This window comes from Candida pseudojiufengensis, assembly GCF_024610245.1.
Source record: "Candida pseudojiufengensis strain CBS 10847 chromosome Unknown scaffold16, whole genome shotgun sequence".
In the NCBI taxonomy this organism is placed as follows: domain Eukaryota; kingdom Fungi; phylum Ascomycota; class Pichiomycetes; order Serinales; family Debaryomycetaceae; genus Lodderomyces; species Lodderomyces pseudojiufengensis.
Window position 1 is genome coordinate 128,881 of NW_026261534.1, and position 21,718 is coordinate 150,598.

At 29.3% G+C, this 21,718-nt stretch overlaps 7 protein-coding genes across 7 annotated transcripts; 5 read left to right on the plus strand and 2 right to left on the minus strand. All coding sequences in view use genetic code 12, as the record gives it.

The window, feature by feature from the left end:
• Nucleotides 1-69: 69 nt before the first annotated feature.
• KGF55_004144 (translation initiation factor 3 subunit) lies at nucleotides 70-3,984 on the minus strand (the record flags this gene model as incomplete). Its single annotated transcript, XM_051759016.1, has 1 exon — nucleotides 70-3,984. The coding sequence occupies one exon, from the start codon at nucleotides 3,982-3,984 to the stop codon at nucleotides 70-72; it is 3,915 nt and encodes a 1,304-aa protein (XP_051613153.1).
• A 596-nt stretch (nucleotides 3,985-4,580) lies between these two features.
• Nucleotides 4,581-6,479, plus strand: KGF55_004145 (SCF ubiquitin ligase complex subunit; the record flags this gene model as incomplete). Its single annotated transcript, XM_051759017.1, has 1 exon — nucleotides 4,581-6,479. One exon carries the CDS (start codon nucleotides 4,581-4,583, stop codon nucleotides 6,477-6,479), a length of 1,899 nt encoding a protein of 632 aa, XP_051613154.1.
• Nucleotides 6,480-7,254: 775 nt separating this feature from the next.
• On the plus strand, nucleotides 7,255-11,004 carry RPM2 (ribonuclease P; the record flags this gene model as incomplete). Its single annotated transcript, XM_051759018.1, has 1 exon — nucleotides 7,255-11,004. One exon carries the CDS (start codon nucleotides 7,255-7,257, stop codon nucleotides 11,002-11,004), a length of 3,750 nt encoding a protein of 1,249 aa, XP_051613155.1.
• Nucleotides 11,005-11,257: 253 nt separating this feature from the next.
• KGF55_004147 (uncharacterized protein) lies at nucleotides 11,258-12,191 on the plus strand (the record flags this gene model as incomplete). Its single annotated transcript, XM_051759020.1, has 4 exons — nucleotides 11,258-11,299; nucleotides 11,373-11,468; nucleotides 11,532-11,925; nucleotides 11,980-12,191. 4 exons carry the CDS (start codon nucleotides 11,258-11,260, stop codon nucleotides 12,189-12,191), a joined length of 744 nt encoding a protein of 247 aa, XP_051613156.1.
• A 323-nt stretch (nucleotides 12,192-12,514) lies between these two features.
• Nucleotides 12,515-16,120, plus strand: KGF55_004148 (uncharacterized protein; the record flags this gene model as incomplete). The annotated part of the gene is made up of 1 exon (XM_051759021.1): nucleotides 12,515-16,120. The coding sequence occupies one exon, from the start codon at nucleotides 12,515-12,517 to the stop codon at nucleotides 16,118-16,120; it is 3,606 nt and encodes a 1,201-aa protein (XP_051613157.1).
• Nucleotides 16,121-16,173: 53 nt separating this feature from the next.
• On the minus strand, nucleotides 16,174-20,675 carry SIN3 (transcriptional regulator; the record flags this gene model as incomplete). The annotated part of the gene is made up of 3 exons (XM_051759022.1): nucleotides 16,174-20,268; nucleotides 20,333-20,549; nucleotides 20,617-20,675. The coding sequence occupies 3 exons, from the start codon at nucleotides 20,673-20,675 to the stop codon at nucleotides 16,174-16,176; spliced, it is 4,371 nt and encodes a 1,456-aa protein (XP_051613158.1).
• Nucleotides 20,676-21,167: 492 nt separating this feature from the next.
• RPB11 (DNA-directed RNA polymerase II core subunit) lies at nucleotides 21,168-21,598 on the plus strand (the record flags this gene model as incomplete). The annotated part of the gene is made up of 2 exons (XM_051759023.1): nucleotides 21,168-21,220; nucleotides 21,286-21,598. 2 exons carry the CDS (start codon nucleotides 21,168-21,170, stop codon nucleotides 21,596-21,598), a joined length of 366 nt encoding a protein of 121 aa, XP_051613159.1.
• Nucleotides 21,599-21,718: the final 120 nt, after the last annotated feature.

The following is a 21,718-nucleotide window of genomic DNA, read 5'->3' on the forward strand; positions in this document are numbered from 1 at the left end:
TAATCATTATAAATAATATATATACAAAAATAGTTCAATTAAGTCTATGTACATGATGTCCTCATTCTATTAGTTTTTCTTTGATTTTGTAGAATTTTTACCTTCGATGAATTTCAATATTTCATCTACTGATTGACTTGCAATTTCTGGTACTGATTGAAATGTCTTCTCCTTTTTTGATTTATTGCCATTCTGTTGTTGATGATGGCCATTTGAGTTCGATGTAGCTTTGATTTTATGTTGACCATTAGGAGCTGATGCTTTTTGCAGTATTGCTTTTTTCTTCTCTTTCTCTTTGGCCTTGGAGTAGTCGATATATAATAAAACGTTAGATAAATATTTACTAATTTGTTTAGTCATTGAATCTTCAGGACCAACCAATTTTGCGAAAGTATCATAGGCCTCTTCGAAATATTGTTTTGATTGTTCGATTTTATTTTGAGATATGACAACATTTGCAATTCTGTATTTGATTAAACCTGTAATTTCTGAGTCGTCACCATTAAGATTTTCGCTGTGTTGCAAAGCTTGTTTTAATAAATTAAATGCATCATCGAAATCTTTAACTTTCATCAATGAATCAGATGAATTAAGTAACGTGTTGATGATAGCTGGATGGTCTTTCCCATATGTCAATTTCCAGGTAGTAACTGCTTGGTTATATAATTTTAATGAATTCAAAGTTTGATCATTTCCAGCTTCAAAATAAGCCAGGTTCATATAAGCAGTAATAGTTTCATGAGAATCAAACCCACAAGATCTTTCACATAGTATAATAGCTTTACGACCTAACAAGGCAGCTTCATGATCATATCCTAATTCTTGATAAACTTGAGCTATTAAACTATAAAATTTTGCAGTTTCTGGGTTGATCTTACCGTAGATAGATTCTTGAATAGCTGTGAGTTCTGCAAACATTGCCATTCCAACCTCTTTATTTCCTGAGCTTAATTGAGATCTAGCATTTGCATAAATTTCATCAATTATGGTTGACTTATACGAGGAGTCTTTAATTTTAGGGATAAAGTCAACTAAATCATCAACAATAAAAATCGAGTTTCGTTTTATGGATTTAGATACAATTTGTTGAGTTTTCTTTTTCGATTTTTTGGATGATTTGGTTTCAATAACATCCTTTTTAATTTCATTATTTGCAGAATCAAAGTCAGATTTAGTATAGGTGTAATTAAGTGATTTCCATTGAATACCAAATTGTAACGCAATTTCTCTAAATAATTGAGGTAATCTAATTTCAGTAATCCAATTTTGAGGCAATTTATATCTAAATCTTGCTAATACTTCTTTCTCAATCAATTCAATTACGGATGCATGAGTCAACTCAGCAAACTTGAAATTTTCTTTTGGATAGAATGTTTGATATACTTCATCAATTTCAGCTACTGGGGTTTTATTTATTTCACCACCAAATAAACAATTATGAAAATGAACAACAGCAGCTGGTGAAAGGTAAGTTGGCAATGATTTTACCAAGTTTCTCAATATGTGTTTTGAAGCTCTAGCAATCATTTCATTGATGATAATTTTGTAAAGTGTATTATAGTTTGCATAAACTAAGTCATAAGTGGCTTTTGAGGGTATTTCTTCCTTTGACTCCAATTCCTTATCTTCCTGGTCTTCTTTATCCACCTTTTCTTCTTCTTTAGTTTGCTCTGATTCTTCTTTCTTTTTCTTATCTGATTCAGCTTGTTTTTCCTCCTCATGCTTTGCAATTAATTTCTGGTTTTCAATTATTGTCTTCTCGATAAATTCTTGATGTTGCTGTTTCTTCAGCAACAATTGTTCAGCCACATATCCCAAGTATCTTAAGTTAATACCTTGTCTATGCAATTGCTCACTCAATTGTTTACCATCAAACGGAGTTAATTGATGTTTAACTTCATCTAAATATTCATCAATTAATTTTTCTTTAATAAATTTCGAGATTTCCCTAACCTCATCTTGGTCCTCTTTCAATTCATCCAATGATGAAAATGAGTCTGGATTGAAAGTAACTTGATCAGCAGCTAATGCAATTTGTGGCTTCTCGTCCCCATCTTGCTGTTTCAATTTACCTTCGGTTTCCAATCTGTCCGTTTCTTGTTTAAACAAAACTGAAATTTTACGTTTCCACCACTCGTTAACAGCTTCATGTCTAATTAAAGCTTCACCATGAGGATATGAATTCTCAAAATCTCCAAAATTTTGCTCGATAAATTCTATATCTCTAGGTGTGGTACGATATAAATCGATGACATATTTTCTACCATCAGTTCCTTTCAAACCCTTTGTATCTTTAGAAACATACAAATTATCCTTGGATTCAGTTTGGTTATTTAATTTCACTTTATGTGGTTTTAAATGGAAAACCTCACCAATTTGTTTTAATGGTTCTTCAAATGATTTATCTTCTAAAATTTTTGAACCATCAGATGATAACCCATAAAGAACTTTTTCTTGAATTTCTTCTTCATTTTCTTCAACTGCAGGTGGATCTAATATACCTGGAACAGGAGCTTGACAAACAACTCTTCTACCCATATAATCTACAATACAAGTAACTAAAGTCGAAATACCATTTAATTCATGTCTGTTTATAATTTTAATACCAGAGAGATCTTTTGAAGATACATATCTTGATGCCTCTTCCCCACCGGTTGATTCAAACACATCAACAGTAGCAGTACCTGCCGAATAAAAAACACCATTTTTCAAATAAATTTGTTTGTCTTCAGGTTCACCAGGATTCATTGGTATAATATTTCCCTTTATAATATTTTTTGCAGTTTCTGTAGCAACTTTGTTGAATTCGAATAATGATTTTTGTATAAGTTTATCACGAATTATTCGTTCTTGAAATGATGAACTTGGTAATTCTTTCATAGTTTGAATATCATTATTCCAATCCCTTATAATATCTGAGCCATCAACTCCATTACTTATCAATGCTAATTGTGATCTTGATGAATCTGGTATATTTTTTAATTCTGATTCATTAACAAGCCATGGATATGCTAAAAATGAATTATGTGGTAATAAATATGATTCTGGATGCTCAGTTGATTTTGATAATTTTATTTCATTTTCAGCAATTGTTGTAGCAAAAGATGGTGATATTGAAGAAATCAAATCATATAATAAATAACTTTTGTAAAATTTGCCTTTTTCATTTACTTTTATGTTAGGGTTGAAATTGATAGTTGATGACTTGTTAACAAAAAAACCAGAAAAATGACAAGTAATATTGTAAGTCTCATTCTCCAATGTTTGTAAAACTAAATATAACAAGTCCCCTTTACTTCTTTGGTATGGAGGAACTGGGGACCATTGAGAAATAGTCAAAGATTTAATTGGACTTGATGTGTTCTGATTAATAGTATCAAATTTAGTGGCATTTGGGAAAGTTTCAATCACATCTTCAATCAATGAATTAACAATCTTTTCCACTTCTGCTTTTTCTTCCAGTGTCCATTGCGTCTTGTCCTTTACTTGACTGGAACCATTTGTTTCTTCTTTTGATTTAATTTGATCTAATTTAATACTATTAAATTTTGATACCCCACCTGATGATCCTAAATCATTTGAAATTCTATCGACATAATAAAGCCCAATAACTTCCCTAAATCTAACAATTTGCTCATAAATTGCAGCCAAATTATAAGGTTTTGCTTTAATATCGATATTTAATTCTTTTAAATCTTCTCCTAATTTTAATTCTTCAATTATGCGACTAAATGTATAAAGTTCTTCAAATTGTTCAACATCAATACCTTTGATAAGAATTGAATAATGTGACAAATTTCTGGTTTTTGGAATTAAATTTAAACTTTGTCTCAAGTCAGTTAAATTTTCTTCATAATGTGAAGGTATACTGATCTCAGGTTCATCAAGCTGTAAGATTGAAGGTAATTTAATTTTCAAAACTAATTCTTTCGCCACTACTTGTTGTGGCTCTTGAATTTCCACATTGCTTTCACCTTCACTCATTCTTGAGTTCACTATTTTCAAATCTGAAATCGGTTGTAAAAATATTTAAAAAATGGAGTTGAAAAAAAAAAATAAAAATTTTCAAACAATTTTTGTGGTTGCAACTTCAGAGCTCAAAAACTTTTTGCAGCAAAAACAAATTGCAGAAGAACAAATTGTAGCTTTAGTAGAATCTAAACAAAATGATCATAGAAAAGTCAAAATCAGATAGGCATATTGCTCATATAGTTGTTAAACTTTCATCATTTTCGTCGAGACTGGAAAAATCACGCTATTATAGGACTGCAGTCGAGACAGAAAATATGGAACCATTTCCAAGCAGTAAGGCTTACATTTTGAATCATAAAATCACACTCTCCGAGCAATCAATTGAGAGACATCATACACATGAATATATGTTGTTTAAATGATAATTTATTTTGCAACATTGTGTAGAGCTATCACAAAAATCATGAAACCAAAAAATTCGCACGCGGTCGTTCTAGAATACAGAATGACAAACATTGCAATACTTAAGTGAAGAAGTTGTATGAAAAAAAGGCAAGCAAAATCGAGCCTTGACAAACGGAATAAATAACATGAAGATATAGCCCATAATGAATGACGATAATAATTCAGCAATAGATACTGATTCGTTTGGAAATACAATCACTCCACCAAATTTGATTGATATACCCAAAAAACAATCGATTTTTATAAATGATTTACCTGATGAGATCTTGATTCAAATTCTTTCTCAATTAGATCCACTTTTATTAAATAATTTAAGATTAGTTTGTAAAAAATGGAATTATATAATGAATGATAAAGAAACTTGGATAAGATCATTTCAAATTAGATTTGGTATCCAATCAAATATGACATCATTTCCAAGTGTAACTAATAGTAATAATTGGATGAATGAATATTTTTCAAGATTACAAATTATGAAAAATTGGAAAAGAGGTAATTCAATTCATCAATCTTATAGATTAATAGTTCATGAATATGATGATCTTTTAAGTTTATGTGATTTTAAAATGAATAAAATTTGTTTACTTGATAAAAGATCAACAAATATAAGTTTTGGAAATTTAGATTCTGGAAAAAATCAAAGTTTTATACCTGGTGATAATGCTCATTTAGAAAATTTAACTTGTTGTATAAATTGGAATTATTTAGTTATTGGTAAATCTACTGGTGATATTGTTTTAAAAAATTTAATAACTAGTACTTCTTTGAGTCAACGTGTTAGCTTCATCATATTTGATGTTCCTGAAGAAGAGAAAAGTGCCATAACGGCTATAACTATGAATCAATACGTTGATAAGAATGCAGCATCAGTGGATGTAATAAGTGGTTCGTTCAATGGTTTATTACAATGTTGGTCAATAAATGGTCAATTAAAATTACAAATTGATTTAAAAGAATCAATATATAATGTAAACTCAGATTTTAAGAATTATATAATTACAAATACTAGAAATCATTTATATGTTTTGGATTTTGAAACTTTGAATATTTTAAATAAAGTGGAATTAGGTATTAACATAGTGTATTATGAAGATCCGGAAACTATTGTCAGTTCAATATCGCGAAATACATTAAATGTTGATTATGGTGGAAAAAGTATTGTTATTACATTTATGTCATTGATAAAAGTTTTTAACTTCCATGATGTGGGAGTTAGAACGCTAACTTTAAAAAATGGTGTTAGAGCAAAGAAAGTTAAGTTTCAAACGTGCTACCCGAACAAGATTTTGAATCGAAATGAGAACATTATAGGAAGTGATGGTCTTTTAGTAGGAGTTTTATTAAACGATGATAGTATAATGGTATGGAATATAAGAGAAAATTCAAATTCATCAATCGTTCCACAATACAGAATATATCCGGAATTAAATTACAAAAAATTACTGAGTCGTCTTAATTACGAAATATCTCGTTTGGAACTTAGTAAAATTACAACATTTGCATTAAATTCTTCAATATTAGCAGTATCTGGTTATAATGGACTTACTTATATATATGATGTTTTCACCGGTAAATTTTTAAGAGAGATATCAATTAAATTTCCAAAAAGGTTTGAACAAATGCATCATCATTTACAATTTACAACAGAGATAAAATTGAATCCTGATCCTTTTAATACAAATGGATTAATTATATGTGGAGAATATATACAATATTTTCAATTTGGTGAATTAATAAATCAAAACAAATCAAATAAATCGAAAAAACCTAAACAAATTAATTTAGGAGTTCACAACAAACATGAGTCGAAGAAGAAAATAACTGATGGAATGGATGAATATAATCGACAGCTAAATCAACAAAAACAAACTAATCAATTATTTGATAAATATAATGGTACGATTTATGATGATGATGAAGAAGAAATGAGAATAGCTTTAGCAATGAGTGAAAATCTACATTCAAATCAAAATGAAGAAATGGACGAAGATTTAAAATTAGCATTAGAATTATCAATGATTGAGAACAATTATACTATGTAGATGTTAGTTGTATTAGAACATTTTTAAAGAATCGGATTTAGTATTTCTTTCCACTTCTTTTTATAGCCGCTCAAAATTCTAAACTCATCAATTGTTTAAATTAGGTAAGTGGCGAAAAAAATCAAGTTTTACGAGGTGTTTCCAATTTGTAATAAGCATAAATCTGTTCATATCTAGTATCGATGAACCATAGGTACAAATTCAAAGACAATTAAAAGTAATATTATTAGAATAATAGTTAAGCTAAGTACTGTCTATTTGATAGTCTATCTTGTAATTGGTATTAGATTTGACACTACCAAGTGAGGTTAATCCGATTTCTTCCTTACTAATTCCACTAAGTAAAATGATTCATACTTTGATATGAAAACTATTATATACAGTACACATAGGGGATACATAAAAAATTTTTGATTCTATATAATACATAATACGGAACTTAACTTACAACTTCTTATTAGTAAGAGTCTCTCTTTATAATAAATTTGATTCTTTTTTACAACCAATTTGTTTTAACAACTACAAAACCAAACACAAACGTCAATCATCTTCATTCTCTTCCAAATTCAACAGAGAAGGGATAATCTATTAAACAATATATTTATTCGTCATTTCCTTTATATGAATTTTCAAACACTCGCTTTAACATCAATCATATAAATCATATTCTATTCTTCATGAGAGTATAAATTTTTTTGAATTTTTATATCAATATAAAACTTAACCATCTACAATCATAGGACACTTCAACAAACATACGTAACTACAATTCAACATGGTATTTTCATCGTTCATTCGATTTGCCAAATTTTCAACAAAATCATCATCACATACTACATCAACTATTCATAATCATTTTTTTCAAGCATCATATCCTTATTTAAATACAAATTATTATTTTCATGGTTTACAAAAACATAGTAAATTTGCTCATAGAACTAAATGGTGGAATAAAGCTGAGACTGGATCTACAAGTAATTCCAATTCATTTTTAACTATATCAAATGGTCATTATGGTTTATATTATTCAATGTATAATAAAGAATCAGAAAGAAAAGAAAAACAAAATAAATATGAAAGATATATTAAACATTATTTATTAAAACAATTTCATGAAGGTGATAGAACTAAATTTAGACAATGTATGTTTAGAAGATCTCATCATTATAGAAAAAATTATGGTCATTATCAAAATTATAGAAGAACTCGTCATTTAAAAAAATTTTTACATTTAAAATTAATACTTATTGGATTTACAGCAAAATTTTTAATATCAAAAGTAATAAAAGATTCTCAATTAAATATAGATAATTTTAAAACTTTTTCATCAAAATTTATTTCTTCATGTTTATTTAAAAATTTGGCTACAACAAATCAATTTTCATCACCATATTCATCAATCCAACTGTCAGATAATGTATTTTCATTAGGTATTTCGAAAAGGTCATTCACTACCATTTCTCATACACATCGTGATAATAAACCATTACTTCAATTAAAAGAACTACCTCAAAAGGATGAAAAAGTACAAGAAGTTTTAACGGAAGAAGTTGATGATTTTGAAACAAACTTTTTACAAACACAAGTAAAAACGATTAACGATGCATATGACAATCACAAATCACCAGAAGACCTCAATATCATATACCCAATGTACCAAGCAGTTAAAAGAAATAACTTAACTTTACCGTCAATTGAAGATTACAACGTTGTTTTGAGATCAATTATAGAAAGAGATCTCGATAATAATCTTGACTTAAAGTCTATTGAATCAAAACTTACAAATTTACTCAGCATTTATCAAGATTTATTACAATCCGGAATCAAACCTAATAGCGAAACATACAAGTTGGTGATCAATTCATTATTGGACAGTAGTATAAGCTGCTCCAAAATCAAATGCACAAATCATATTCAATATAATGAAATAAGAAATAGAACAAAAGAATTTACACAATTAAGTTTTGAGTTGATACAAACAGTCAATAACCAAATTGATAAATTTTCAATTTTATCAAAGATTGTTGTTCTTGGGGCAAAATTTCCAGAATTATTAAATAAAAATTTGTTATTGATATTTGATGAATGTACAAATAATATTGACACTTTGAATTTACAAGGATGTATGGATGTTTTCAAATTAATCCGTTTTTCTAAAAGATTCTCATTAATGGATGAGGAAAAAACTTACAAAATTATAGAACAAGCTTATCAAAGAATTAGACAGTTTGACAATGTAAATGATTTTGAAGTTTATCAAATGGTATTGATAGCCTTAATTGACAATAATTTCAAAAACAATGCAACAGAATTGTTAGATAACATTTTAATGGATTATAAAGAATCTTTACAATTTATGAAACGTCCAAATAAATCAGAAGTTAGTAATTTATTGGGAGCATTTTTAAAATCATATACTGAAAATGTCAATGTCTCTAAAGGATTAGAATTGATGAAAAAATTTCAATCAATTGCATACTTACCAGAATTACCAATATCTCTGTACAATTTTATTATAAACAAATTGCAATCAAATGATGATCACTATAATGACATGTGGGCGCTTTATAATCGAATTGCTTTAAGAAAAGATTATCAATCAACTAGCACCATATCAATTATTCAAGAAAATGATGACTTATGTTGCAGAGATACCTTAATAGCACTTGCTATTCAAAAAGGGGATCATGAAAGAGTTTTTCAATTGTTGAAAGAGATTCTGTTGAAAGAACATTTGATCGGTGATTATCAAATTATGAGAATGGTTTGTAATTATTTAAGTAATGGGGTAATGTTTAGCAAATCCGAAGGTGAATATTTCAATCAACAATATTTTGGATTACTTTCACAATTACTTGAATCTCAATCAAAACATTACCAGAGTTCAACAAATTTAAATGATTTTATTTCAGAATATGCTCAATTTTTAACTATTCCAATTCCATCTGAATTTATATCTAATAAATTAGCTATTTCAAGTATTTCAAATTATAATGCTCAATTTTTAATGTCATCTCAATTACCTTTTAAATGTCTTGAAAATTTTGATTTAAATGAAGATAATTTATATGGATTAGTTATTATTGCTAGACAAGTAATGTTATATTCAGGAAATGATGAAAATATTTTAAATAAAATTGCATTTTTTGAAGCTAGTTTAATTAATCATTTTGAAGATTCTGCAAATCATTATATTGAATTGACTGATGAAGTTCTTGAATTTAAAAAACAATTGATTGAACATTTTAAAAATTTAATGATGAATATAACAGTTACTAATTATGAAATTACTGAGGCATGTAAACATTTGAATATTGAATCGAAATCTGATGAAACATTTGTAAGGGATCACAATTCAGATTTGAGTGTTTTGTTAAATATCAACTACAAAAAAGGAGTTGCTCAATTTTTGGACCAATTGGAAAAAGGTTTTATATTCCCAGCTAGAAATTGGGATATAATAATAAATGAAAATTTCATTAATGAAAATTATTCAATTATTGATCAAAACTTTTTACAAAGACTTTGGGAAACAAATTGTGAAGAAGAGAAGAAATTGGCTTTATTACAAAGATTAATTATGTACAATAATTTCGAGATTAATAATTCCATCTTGAATTTTATAAGTGATCAACAAATTTACGATACTGAAATTTTGTCATTGATTTTTAAGAGTTTGGACGGTAACTTGAGTGGAATTCAAAATTTTGATTTTAAGTCGGCTATTGAGACCAATGAAAATGCAAAATGGATTTTGTCATATTTCAACTATTTGAAACAAATGAATGAATTTGAGAAGATAAAATCTGATGAAAAATTTATTACAAAAAGATCTGATGATATTAAAACATTGATACTTGAAGCAGAGATGGAAACGGATTTATCACATTTTCAAGAAATGATTGAAAAAGTAGGTGTGGAAGATAGTACAAAATTAGAGCCGTTACTCATCAGGCACGACTTAAAAAAGGGAGTTTCAGCTGATTCAATTTTACACAAGCAGTATTCAAATTCAAGTAATGAAATGATTGAATTGATATCATTTGTTAAATTATTGGATTCATTACAACAACATAAATATTCTTTTGATGATAGATTTTTCGTATCGGTAAAACACATTGCTAATGCTTTATTGACAAGTGGTAATTTATCAGAAATGAAAAAGATCATCACAAACAACAAAATTAATGATAAAGAACTATTAATCACAACTATGTTACAATCTTTGATAGATTTATCAAAATTACCAATAAACAATTTATCACAACCAATAATCAATAGACTTTTAACATTTATAAAATTTTTTAAAATCTTGGACATTGGAAGTTCAATTAAAATAGAAAATTTTTTACAAATTTTAACAATTTTAAAATTAAATAAATCTGATTTAATTGAAATTATTAAAAATAAATTAATTGGACCAAAAAATCAAATTTCAGATATTATTAATTTTTATTTTCTTGAAGTGAGTTTATTTAATCAAAGTGATAAGCAACGAGTATATAATTATATAATGACCAGTTAACGTGAACAAGAAACAATTTTTTTAAAAATTTTTTTATGTCTGTTTGAATTGTAAAGTATTCGTTCTTTTGAATTGTAAAATATTCATTCAATCCATTTATTGCAGAATCCCTTTTTTGAACTTACGCGCTCCGTTTTAATTTAACACAAAATATCTAAAAAATAGAACTATCAAAGTTAAAAAATAATAGATTGAATCATTCTATTGACATAACAAAATAGATTATAACCGATCGATATAAATAACAAATGAGATGAGTACATATGAACCAGATAAATATCTACCTACCATAGATGTATGTTACGCTTTAGAAGTTACGTATAATTGGAAAAAGTTGAACGAAATTACTAACAGAATTAATGAAATAGGCAATCCTTGGGGTAGCTGATCTTGAACAAGTTAGTGTTAAAAAAATGAGAAGAGCAGTACTGGAATTGTTTGCTATTGATTTGAATCCATATAAGGTATGTTTTAGTGAGCTTGAAACGAAATAGATATGTGTACTAACTGATGATCCTTTTCGATAGAAAGAAATAAATCAATTAATAATGGATAGATTTTATCTACTTCAAGAGAAAAGAGCTAAACAAGAAAAAGATGAAATGGAAAGGAAGGATGCATTATTAGCTGCAAAATTAGCAAGGGAAGATTCAAAACCAATTAGAAAAAGTCGAACCACAACCACTAAAAAATCTACAACAAAAGAAAAATCAAAACAAGGATCATCTTCACCAAATCATATTTTTAATAGAGAAATGTATTTAAGTCGTGAATTAGCAGATGTATTAGGTGTAGATGCATGTTCAAGGCCTCAAGTTGTTAAAAAATTATGGGCTTATATTAAAGATAATGAATTACAAGATCCTTCAGATAAGAGACAAATTATATGTAATAGAAAGCTTCAAAATTTATTCAAAAGAAGTATGTAAACCGAATTCATGCACTTATGAGAATCATGTACTAACGTTTTTGCAGAGTCTGTTGGTGCTTTTGAGATGAATAAAATTTTAAGTCGTCATATTTACAAGCCAGAAGAAGTTGAATCTGGCGGCTCAAGTAGACCGACGCCTCAAAAGTCTTTGGTTAAGAATGAAGATACTAGTGATGCCCTAGCCGCTGAAATTGAAGATAATTTGGAGAAAGACGTTTCTCAATTGGAGGCGGAAATGAGTTCTGAAGAAGATTAGACATCATTTGCTATTGACAATTTCAATTCTAGTAAACAATCTGAAACTAATGATATTTAATTACGTTACTTTAATTTTTTTTTGTTGGTGTTGTAAATCTTATGTCATGAAGTCAAATTTTAATATACATTATTACTCAATACATATTACCTCTTAAGATCTCTGACATCAAATACCCCTTAAAGAATACTCGATTCGGTAATATTACTTCACAGTAAAATATTATTTTCTTTCGTATTTACAGTTTACCGTTCTTTATTTTCGTTAGATCAAACAAGAATACAATTGTACCGTGAACTTTAACGTCCTTATATTCTCGAGATATGAATGGCCATAAGAATGGGGAAACATCAAAAGATGGATTGCTACTGAATGGCCAGTATAAGGATGAAAACACAAAAGAATTATACAAATATTTACTCAAGATACTACTATTAGAGTATAGCAATGAAACTAGATTTAGAACACCCATAATAACACCAAAGAAAGTTACAAGTATAAGTAGGAATAGTGCCGTTTTTGACTCAATACTACCTTCACAAGTCATTAAATCATTAAAATCACGACTACAGGACATAATGACAAAAAAAATACAGATAGATGAAAAATCACGAAGATCACTACTACGATTATATGGAGATCTACTAGATCCATCAAAGGAGATAAGAAATGTTGACTTTTTAATTTCAAAATTCGCTTCTTACGCAGATCAAGAACTTCGAAAAATGGGAGATGAAGATGCATTTGAAATGTTTAGACAATCTTCCATATTTATAGATATGTTGATCTCAATGTTAAACCCCAAAAAGGAAAATGAACAAACTATAATAACAAGATTAAATGAAAGAAAGAAAGAATTTAAAGAAAAACAAACATCAAAGAAAGAGGTATTTGTGTATCCACAGAAATCATATAGGGTGGATGATATGAATGAAAGTTTATTATCCATAATAAGAGAGATATTTGGTGTCGATAATATAAAAATCCAGACTGATATATTCAAATATAAAGACCTTTCAGATCCCTACTTGCTACATAAAGATGTTGATAAATTGATAAGTCTAAATAATGAGGAGTATGTGAATACTAGAAACTCTATCATAGCGTCTCAGTTAAGAAGCAGATACAAATACGTGACAGAACCAACTGTTGCCCTACCGGCAAATGAAAACTATTTTGTCATACCAAGTGATACCAATAGAAGAAACTTGTACATACATCTAACCTCATTACTATCAAATACGGACAAAGACATACTTGGAAATAACTCTTTAGATTTTTTGCACATAGTAGCTCGTGTTTGGTTCATTGATTCACCAACCAAAGTTGCCGCATTATATCAGGCGTGTAATGAAAGCGAGTATTTTTTATCAGCATCTGGCCTTGATTTGGTCAAAGCACGTCATGGGTTTAGTTTGATTCAAAAAATTATTGAAGACAGCGGATTATCATGGGAGGATAGAGAAAAATGGTCAGCTGATGATCAAAACTTATGGATTGAGAATTTAACCATTACTTATAATCAACTATTTGCGTCTATAAGAGAATGTTTTACTCATTTGTTCGATGAAAAAAATAAGCCGAAATTTGGTCCATATCTTGAATTCCTTCAAATGTATATTGAGCAAGATAACCTTTTTCAATTAATTGAGGAATCAGGTCTTCCTAAAAAATGGGAGAAAAGATTAACGAAATCATTATTAAAGGTAGCAGGTAAAAGATATGAAACATGTTTAGAGAATATACCGAGAGATGATACTTTAAATGTTATCCATTTATTCAACATTTGTGATACAATAGTGAATGATATCAAATCTTTACAGAAGAAGTATAAGAAACCATTTTTGGGGTTCTTGAATGTTTCAAGAACTGTGGCATCGATAACTACTGGTATGTTCAGTAGCGATGCCAAAATGATTTTGATTCATATACAAAACTATATGAAATTGAGGCATGAAGTTTTTCCCGTTGCTGATGCATTAGAGTTATATAAGCTGTTATCTGAAATTCGAGATATTTATTATCAGGTCTCTACTCCATCTGCCTCAAAATTTCAATTCGATTTGGAACCCTTTTTTTACCCATACATAGACTCCTGGGCAGAAGAATCGGAAGATAAATTGAAGAATATAGTTGAAGAAGCATTAAAAAAAGACGACTATCAACCAATCAACATCAATGAAAATGCACAAAAGAATAGTAAGGCGGTATTGGATATACTTGCAATTGTTAAACAATATTTGTCAATAATGAACAAACTAGGGTGGCAGAATGAATATCAACTTGCTAAACTTTATACTAAATTACTAAGAGCTATATCCAGTTCCTTATTATTTTATTCAGATCAAATCACCTTTAAGTTGAATAGAGAATTGGCAGTTACGAAATCGGAGGTTGAAGAGTCTCAAAAAAATTGGTTTGATGAGGTAAAGAATGTTGTGAGTAATATTCAAGGTAAAGCTGAGCCATCAATTGTTTATAACTTTGAAGCTGAAACTTGTGTATCGTTAAATAACATAGAAGCTATGATGGAGAATTTTGCAAAAGTGGAAGATTGGCTAGATCCAGAATCAATATCGAATTCATTAACTACTTTTGAACCTCAAAATAATTATTTGAGTCACGTATTCACGGTGAGGGTACTAAAAGCTGAAAATCTTACATTATCTAAAGAATCAACCTTCGGAAGGATCAATCCTTATGTTGCATTAGCAGATTTTAATCATAAGAGACCAATTGGTAAAACAAGAGTTATACGACAAACATCGGATCCTGAATGGGATGAAGATTTTGAAATTACAATTCCAGCTAATACAATTTTGGAAATATCGGCTATTGTTTGGAGTGAAAGTATGGGTCAACATCAAGTTTGTGGGAAAACTATATTTGAGCTAAATCCAAAAAAATTTAAGCATAATGGGTTTCCTGAAGAAATTATATTAGATCTTGATTTACTGGGTAAACTTATAATTGAAGTTGCAGTAGAAAATGAAACTTTGGATGCGTTGTTTGTCATGGGAAGAGCATATAGAGCATTAAAAAGAGCTCAAGAAAAATCTATTAAATTAATGGTTGAAAAATTTCTGGGTTTTATTGAAGGTTGTTTTTCAAAAGCTAATGTTAAAGCAGTTTGTTCAAAAGGAAACCCAGCAAATGCTGATTTTGAAGCATCAATTGAAACATTATGTGACTATTTGAATCTAAACTTAAGTACTTTAAAAGCAAATTTGCGTGATGATCTTTTCATGCAAGTGATGTTAGCAACATGGAATGTTGTTATTAAAAGTGCAGATGAGTTATTATTACCAAAATTATCAAAAGCTAAAGTTGATGCAACAAGTTGGCAATCAATGTCATCAAGATTTGCAAATACTTCCATAACATCTGCAATGTCTAAACTAGGGTATGATACTCAATTAAGTGGTTTAGAAATTGAAACTGTATTAAGATGGTTAGATTTGTTGACTGATTTTTTTCACAATGAAGGAAATGGGCCTCCATTGGAAGATTTGAAAACTGATAAATATCAATCATTGTTATTAATTCCTGCTTTTTATGATCAATCAGATGATGAATTAATTGATGAAGTTGAAAGACTTTCACCAGCATTTGTCAACATGCTAACTAATAAAAATGATTTTGTTTCATCTAAGAATTTTGGTAGAGCCGGAACTTTATCTAGAAGTAAGACAATTCAAGCAAATGCTACTGTTAAAAAAAGAGCTCAAGCTGCAAAAGATGCAAAACGAGCTAAGACTGATATAAATGCCAACATGGTTTCAAAAGAAGATATAATTTTAAGAATTTTACTAGCACGCGGACGTAAAGATTTTGTAAGATTGAGATTGTCACAAAGAACAAAATTAGCATATAGTGTTGCAACTGAAAGAATGGCAAGAATTGCAGCTGAAAAGAAATTTGATAGATAAAATTGTTTAATAGAATTAAAAAATATCATTTTATATATATTACAATTCAAAAATTATATAGTTGTATCATTTGCTGTTACATCTTCTTGATTTTCAGCAACCTTCTCATCTATTTCCATCCCATTGGATTCTTCCTCTGGTTTTTTTTCCTCTTCCTCCTTTAAAAATTTCTGATACGCTTCACCTCCTTCTTCAAACAATACTTTGATAGCCTCTTCTGCTTTGGCTACTTGTGATTCCTTGGTTTGCTCTTTTGCAGCATCTCCCTCTTCTTTCTCTGTTTCATCTTCAGTATCTAATGTCGATTTCCAACCATTTTCACCATTTATCAAATCCTTTAATGATTTAATTTTGTCCTCAGTATCAATATTATCTTCATTACGTTTCTTGTAAACCACATTTGAGAAAAATTCTTCATGAGACCCACTTTCAAAAAATAATTTATATGAATTTTCACATACTGAAACTTTCAATTCTGAATGCACTCTTCCATCAACAGAATCTTCATCTACTTGTTCCAAAAATGCTTTTGAAAATGGCATATTCAATTTCGATGCTGGTACACCTTCTGTTGGATGTGACATTACATAACTTGTGACGTAATAATTGTATTGTTCTTCGTTAGTGTGTTGATCACTAAGTGTAAGATCGTCCAAACTTATATATTGAATATTCACTTTATGAGATCTGTCATTGTAGGCTATTTTGAACATATTTTCATCAGATGACATCAAAGTTCTAACTGCTACACGATACAATATTTGTTCTTTTGTTGATGAAATTGGTTTAGTTCTATCATTTTCAAATAAAACAACAATTTCAGAAGTCTTAACATCTGTTATCATCGAATGCATATGTTTTACTAAAGCTTGAACAACTTTATCAACAGTATATATTTTGTAAGCTTTATTCTTATAACCTTGACGTAAACTCTCCTCAAACCATTGATGTTCTATTTCACCTTCAATTAATCTACCTGCTAATTTAATTACTTGATCGTAACAATCTTCAGATCCATTGATGTCAATACCCATGTCTTCTAGTTGATGAGAAAGTAAATTCAAATCTTTAGCAAATTGTGGATACTTCCTGTTTTTAATTTCCTTACCAACTTTATCATTCATTTTTTTGATTTCATTTAATCTATCATATAAAGTCGTCAAATGACGAAAAAATACATAAATTGAAGTGTTACAGAAAAAATTATATTTGTCACGTCTTTTCTCAATGTCATTAGTTTCAGGTTCTGAATTGATATTTGTTGATTTAACCCACAATTCACTTGATCTTTGTAATTCTTCATCTGCTTCTTGTGCTGCATTTTCTGACGATTGAGGACCAGGTGATTCTCCACGTTCATCTTTCTTTGATTTCGATACTTTTTTCAAAACATCTTTCAATAAATCTGTTTCCCTAGCTCTTTTTTTCGATGAGTCAGCGCCACTGGCAATAGGAGTTGATCTACCATTAGCTTCTTCCTCTTCATTTTCTTCTTCGACCTCACCTCTAGCTTCTAATGCTTTATCAAATTTTTCATTTGGTATACCAAAAAACAAAGATATAAAAAATTTGAAAAATTGTATCAATTTTTTCCTATCATAAGTTGAGTAAGTTGAAGATTTGTTTATGAAAACACTTGCTAATTTAAATATATCAAATAGTATATCTTCGTCATCAAATTGATAATTTAATTGTTCTTGTGGCTTTGGTGTTAATGGATGAAGTCTTTTATTTTGTTGTTCAATTTTAATTGTACTTATTTCACTAACTAATTGTTTAGCAGTTAATAGTTTTTTATCAGCTTGTTTGAAAGTTAAACCTAAATGATCCAATGATTTATAAAAAACTTTTTGTTCCATTTCCCTCCAAACTTTATTCCATTCTCTTTGAGCACGTTTCCATTCTTCATCCTTTTGTTTTAACCTTTTCAATACAATTGGGACAGCAATAGCAGGATTATCATGTAAGGCATCAATAACCTCAAAACCACGATCTTTATCATAAATTTTTCTTATAACTTTTTTATATATCGTTGTTGAGTTATGACCCAATCCAGGCGGAAGTTTGAAATTAGCTTTTTGTTCTGGTGTCATATTCGCTATTCTATTTGCAATAGTTTCTAATATTTGAATTGTCCTTAAATTAGATTCCATATAATAATCAAACTCCAATCTTTCTTCTTCAATTTTAAATAATATTTCTTCGTATTGATTTTTACGGTGTGCAATAAAACCAGAATCTTCTGAAGCCCAAGTTGGATGACCTACCCATTCATCATTCAAAACTTCCCAACACATTTCATCTCTTCCAGAACAAGGCATAAAAGTTTCAGCCTTAGGTAATTGTCTATATGATGGTCCATATGCTTTACATAATGAAAGCTCTAAAGCATGCTTTTTGAAAGTAATATTTTCTAAATTTTGAGGTTTTTTCTCGTAACCAACAAATAATTTAAACCAATCAAATAAGTCGGCATTTGCATCACCTAAAAAGCTATCAACACGTTCTACTAAAGTGTCTTTATCAATAATATCTTGAGTGAATAAATTAAGAAGTTTCAAAAATTCACTGTATGTTTGCTTGTTACCCAAAGCCTTCTTAATTTTATCGAAAAAGCTAATTTCTTCAATTAGTGAAGAAGATTTTGCTGTACCTGGAGGTGGGATCGGTTCTGGAATACCAGGTACTAAAGTTGCATTTATTGGTGCTGTCTGTGTTATAGTAGTTGTTGCACTTGTTGCAGGTGGACGTCCTTGAGTTTTAGTTGATTTTGCTGAACTGACTCCAGAACGAACGCTTGAAAATTGAGCGTCTTGATTGTAATTTTCTTCAACTAAAGATTTTTTCTTATTTGATTGTTCAACGGAATCATATTTACGTTCAGGACTAAAACTTGAGACTTGATTTGAAGGTTGAATTTGTGGAGCATATGGAGATTGTGTCGGACTAGGACCAATAGGTTGAAAATTTCCAACAGGTGGTAGTTGAGTGCCATTACCCATATATTGAGATTGTTGTATCTGAGATTGAGGTGGTTGAGATGATTGTTGATGTTGTTGATGTAAAGGTGGTTGAAGTTGTTGTGGCTGTTGAGTTTCTGGATAACTTTGATTACTAGTATCTGGTAAAAATTGTTTAAAATCATCTAAAAGATCTGGACAATTTGCAAATAATTGAGTGACTTGTTCATAAACTTCTGCAATTGGCTTTTGTTCTCGTTGATATGTCTGTAAGATTTCAAGGAATTGCTTATATATATCTGGTTGATTCGCAAATCTAGTTTTAATTTTATTCACATAAGATATAGCATGATTAAAATCTATTTGTCCACCACCATTAGTTTGTGCACCTGATAAGTCAATTTGTTGTTGCTGCTGCTGCTGTTGTTGTTGTTGATTGGCAGCTGTTTCAACTGCGGCGGACTCTTCATTACCCCAACTTTGATTATAAGTAGTTCCAGCTATATTGGGTCTTGTTGTAGTTCCAGTAGGAGTTGTAACTCTAATAGGATTTGGATCTGATGGATCTAATGAGCATTCAATCTTATAACCTGGTGGTAGAAACGTATTAAAACCTTGTATTAAATTAGGATGACCTTTAAATAAAGTAGACACTCTATCAATAACTCCAGGAGTGTCTATACTTTGAGATTTAAAATCTTTCATAATGTCAAGAAAATTGTTGTATACATCTGATTGATTATAAAATTGTATTTTAACTTGATCAAGATAAGATAATGCATCCTTCACATTTAACGGTCTGTAAATATTACTAGTGCCTGATCTATTTGGAATACCTCCAATTGATGTTGTAGTAGTTCCATGTGGAATTTGAGGTGGAAGTTGTTGAGTTTGTGGTGGAGATTGATGAGGTGGAACTTGTTGTTGAGGCAAAGACTGAGATTGACCTTGTTGTTGACTTTGTTGTGGTTGTTGGTGCTGTTGAGAAGATGATGGTTGATGTTGAGATGGTGGTTGTTGATGTTGTAATTGATTTTGTGCATATTCATTGTTTATAATTTGAGGCTCTGAATTCAAACCTGTTAAAGTAGATGAAGGTGGTAATGGTTGATTTGCAACATTTCCAAAAGTTACTGCTGAAGGTCTTCTTATATCTGGTGTTTGTCTTGGATGAGGTTGTTCCGAGTTCTTTCATCATTAGTTAGTAAATAATCTTTCAACATGTTTTATTTTTCTGTTTCGTTATACATACTTGTCCTAAATCGTTGACTGGATTAATTGATGGAATAGTAAAACCATGTTGTGGATGGCTACTCCCATTTCCTAAACTTGGCAAACTTGGTAATGGATAAAATTGTTGTCCTCCTTTATAAGTTGTTAGTAAATGACTCTTTTTTCTTATAGGAATTTGATTGAACATACCTTGTTCTAATGTTGCTGGTGGAGGTAATACTGGTGGATGTTGACGACTATTGATAAATTGTTAGTATTCACATTGGGTTTATTTTGAAGTGACACATGAAGAAAAATACATACTTGAACTGTTGTCCCATCTGACGTTGTTGGTTTGACCAACTGTCTTGTGGATTTGACATTTGGAATCTATTTATATGATGATATCGGAATTATATGAAAAATAACGTTGATCTTGTAATTATAAAATCAATCCCGAAGGAACTTCTTTAATGTTTGTGACTTTACGTTGATACTAAAGAGTTACAAATAACAAGATAGTGTTATGACTTCCCACGTTATTTTATTATATATAGGTTGGTGATGATCTCGATTGAAATTTCTTTAATAATCTTAATTTCACTATAAAATGATAATTGGTTGTAAATTTTGCATTGAAGGAGAGAGAGAGACAATCTCATTTTTTAAATTTTTGTAAACAAAGAAAAAAAGTACTGCATATTAGACACATACTGTGTCGGGATTTATAAGTCAAGACGAACGCATGTATTTTGTCGCATCAATAATTTTCGAGACATCATTATTGAATATTACAAAAACAAACTCACATCTAAAACCATTTTCAAAAGCCAAACGATTTCAGCTTGACATACAATATCTCATAAAACCACAAGATGAATGCTCCAGATAGATTTGAACTATTTATACTACCAGATGGATTAGATAAGTATGTAAAGTTCTGAACTACATGTCTATTTAATTGCAGTTGTACTAACCAATCTTTTAATCAAGAGTGAAAATAACACCAGATACAAAAGTGCCGAATGCTGCAATAGTGAAAATAGAAAGGGAAGATCATACACTAGCGAATCTATTAAGAGCTCAATTAATAAAAGATGAAAAAGTTATATTTGCAGCATATAAAGTTGAACATCCATTATTTGCAAATTTTGTATTAAGAATACAAACAGAAGATGATTATACACCAAAAGAAGCATTATCAAAAGCTTGTAATTCATTAATTAATGAATTAGAAATAATAAAATCTAAATTTGAAGATGAATGGGCTTTAAAAGTTTTATTAAATAATGATGATGATTATTAATAGGAAAGGGGAATAGTAGTTTAAACAAAAATATGCTTGGATGATTATTAATTGGTATGGAGAGTATTTAGATTCGACAAAATTTTGTTTTAAGTACTTTTATTTTTGATTAAATGCTAA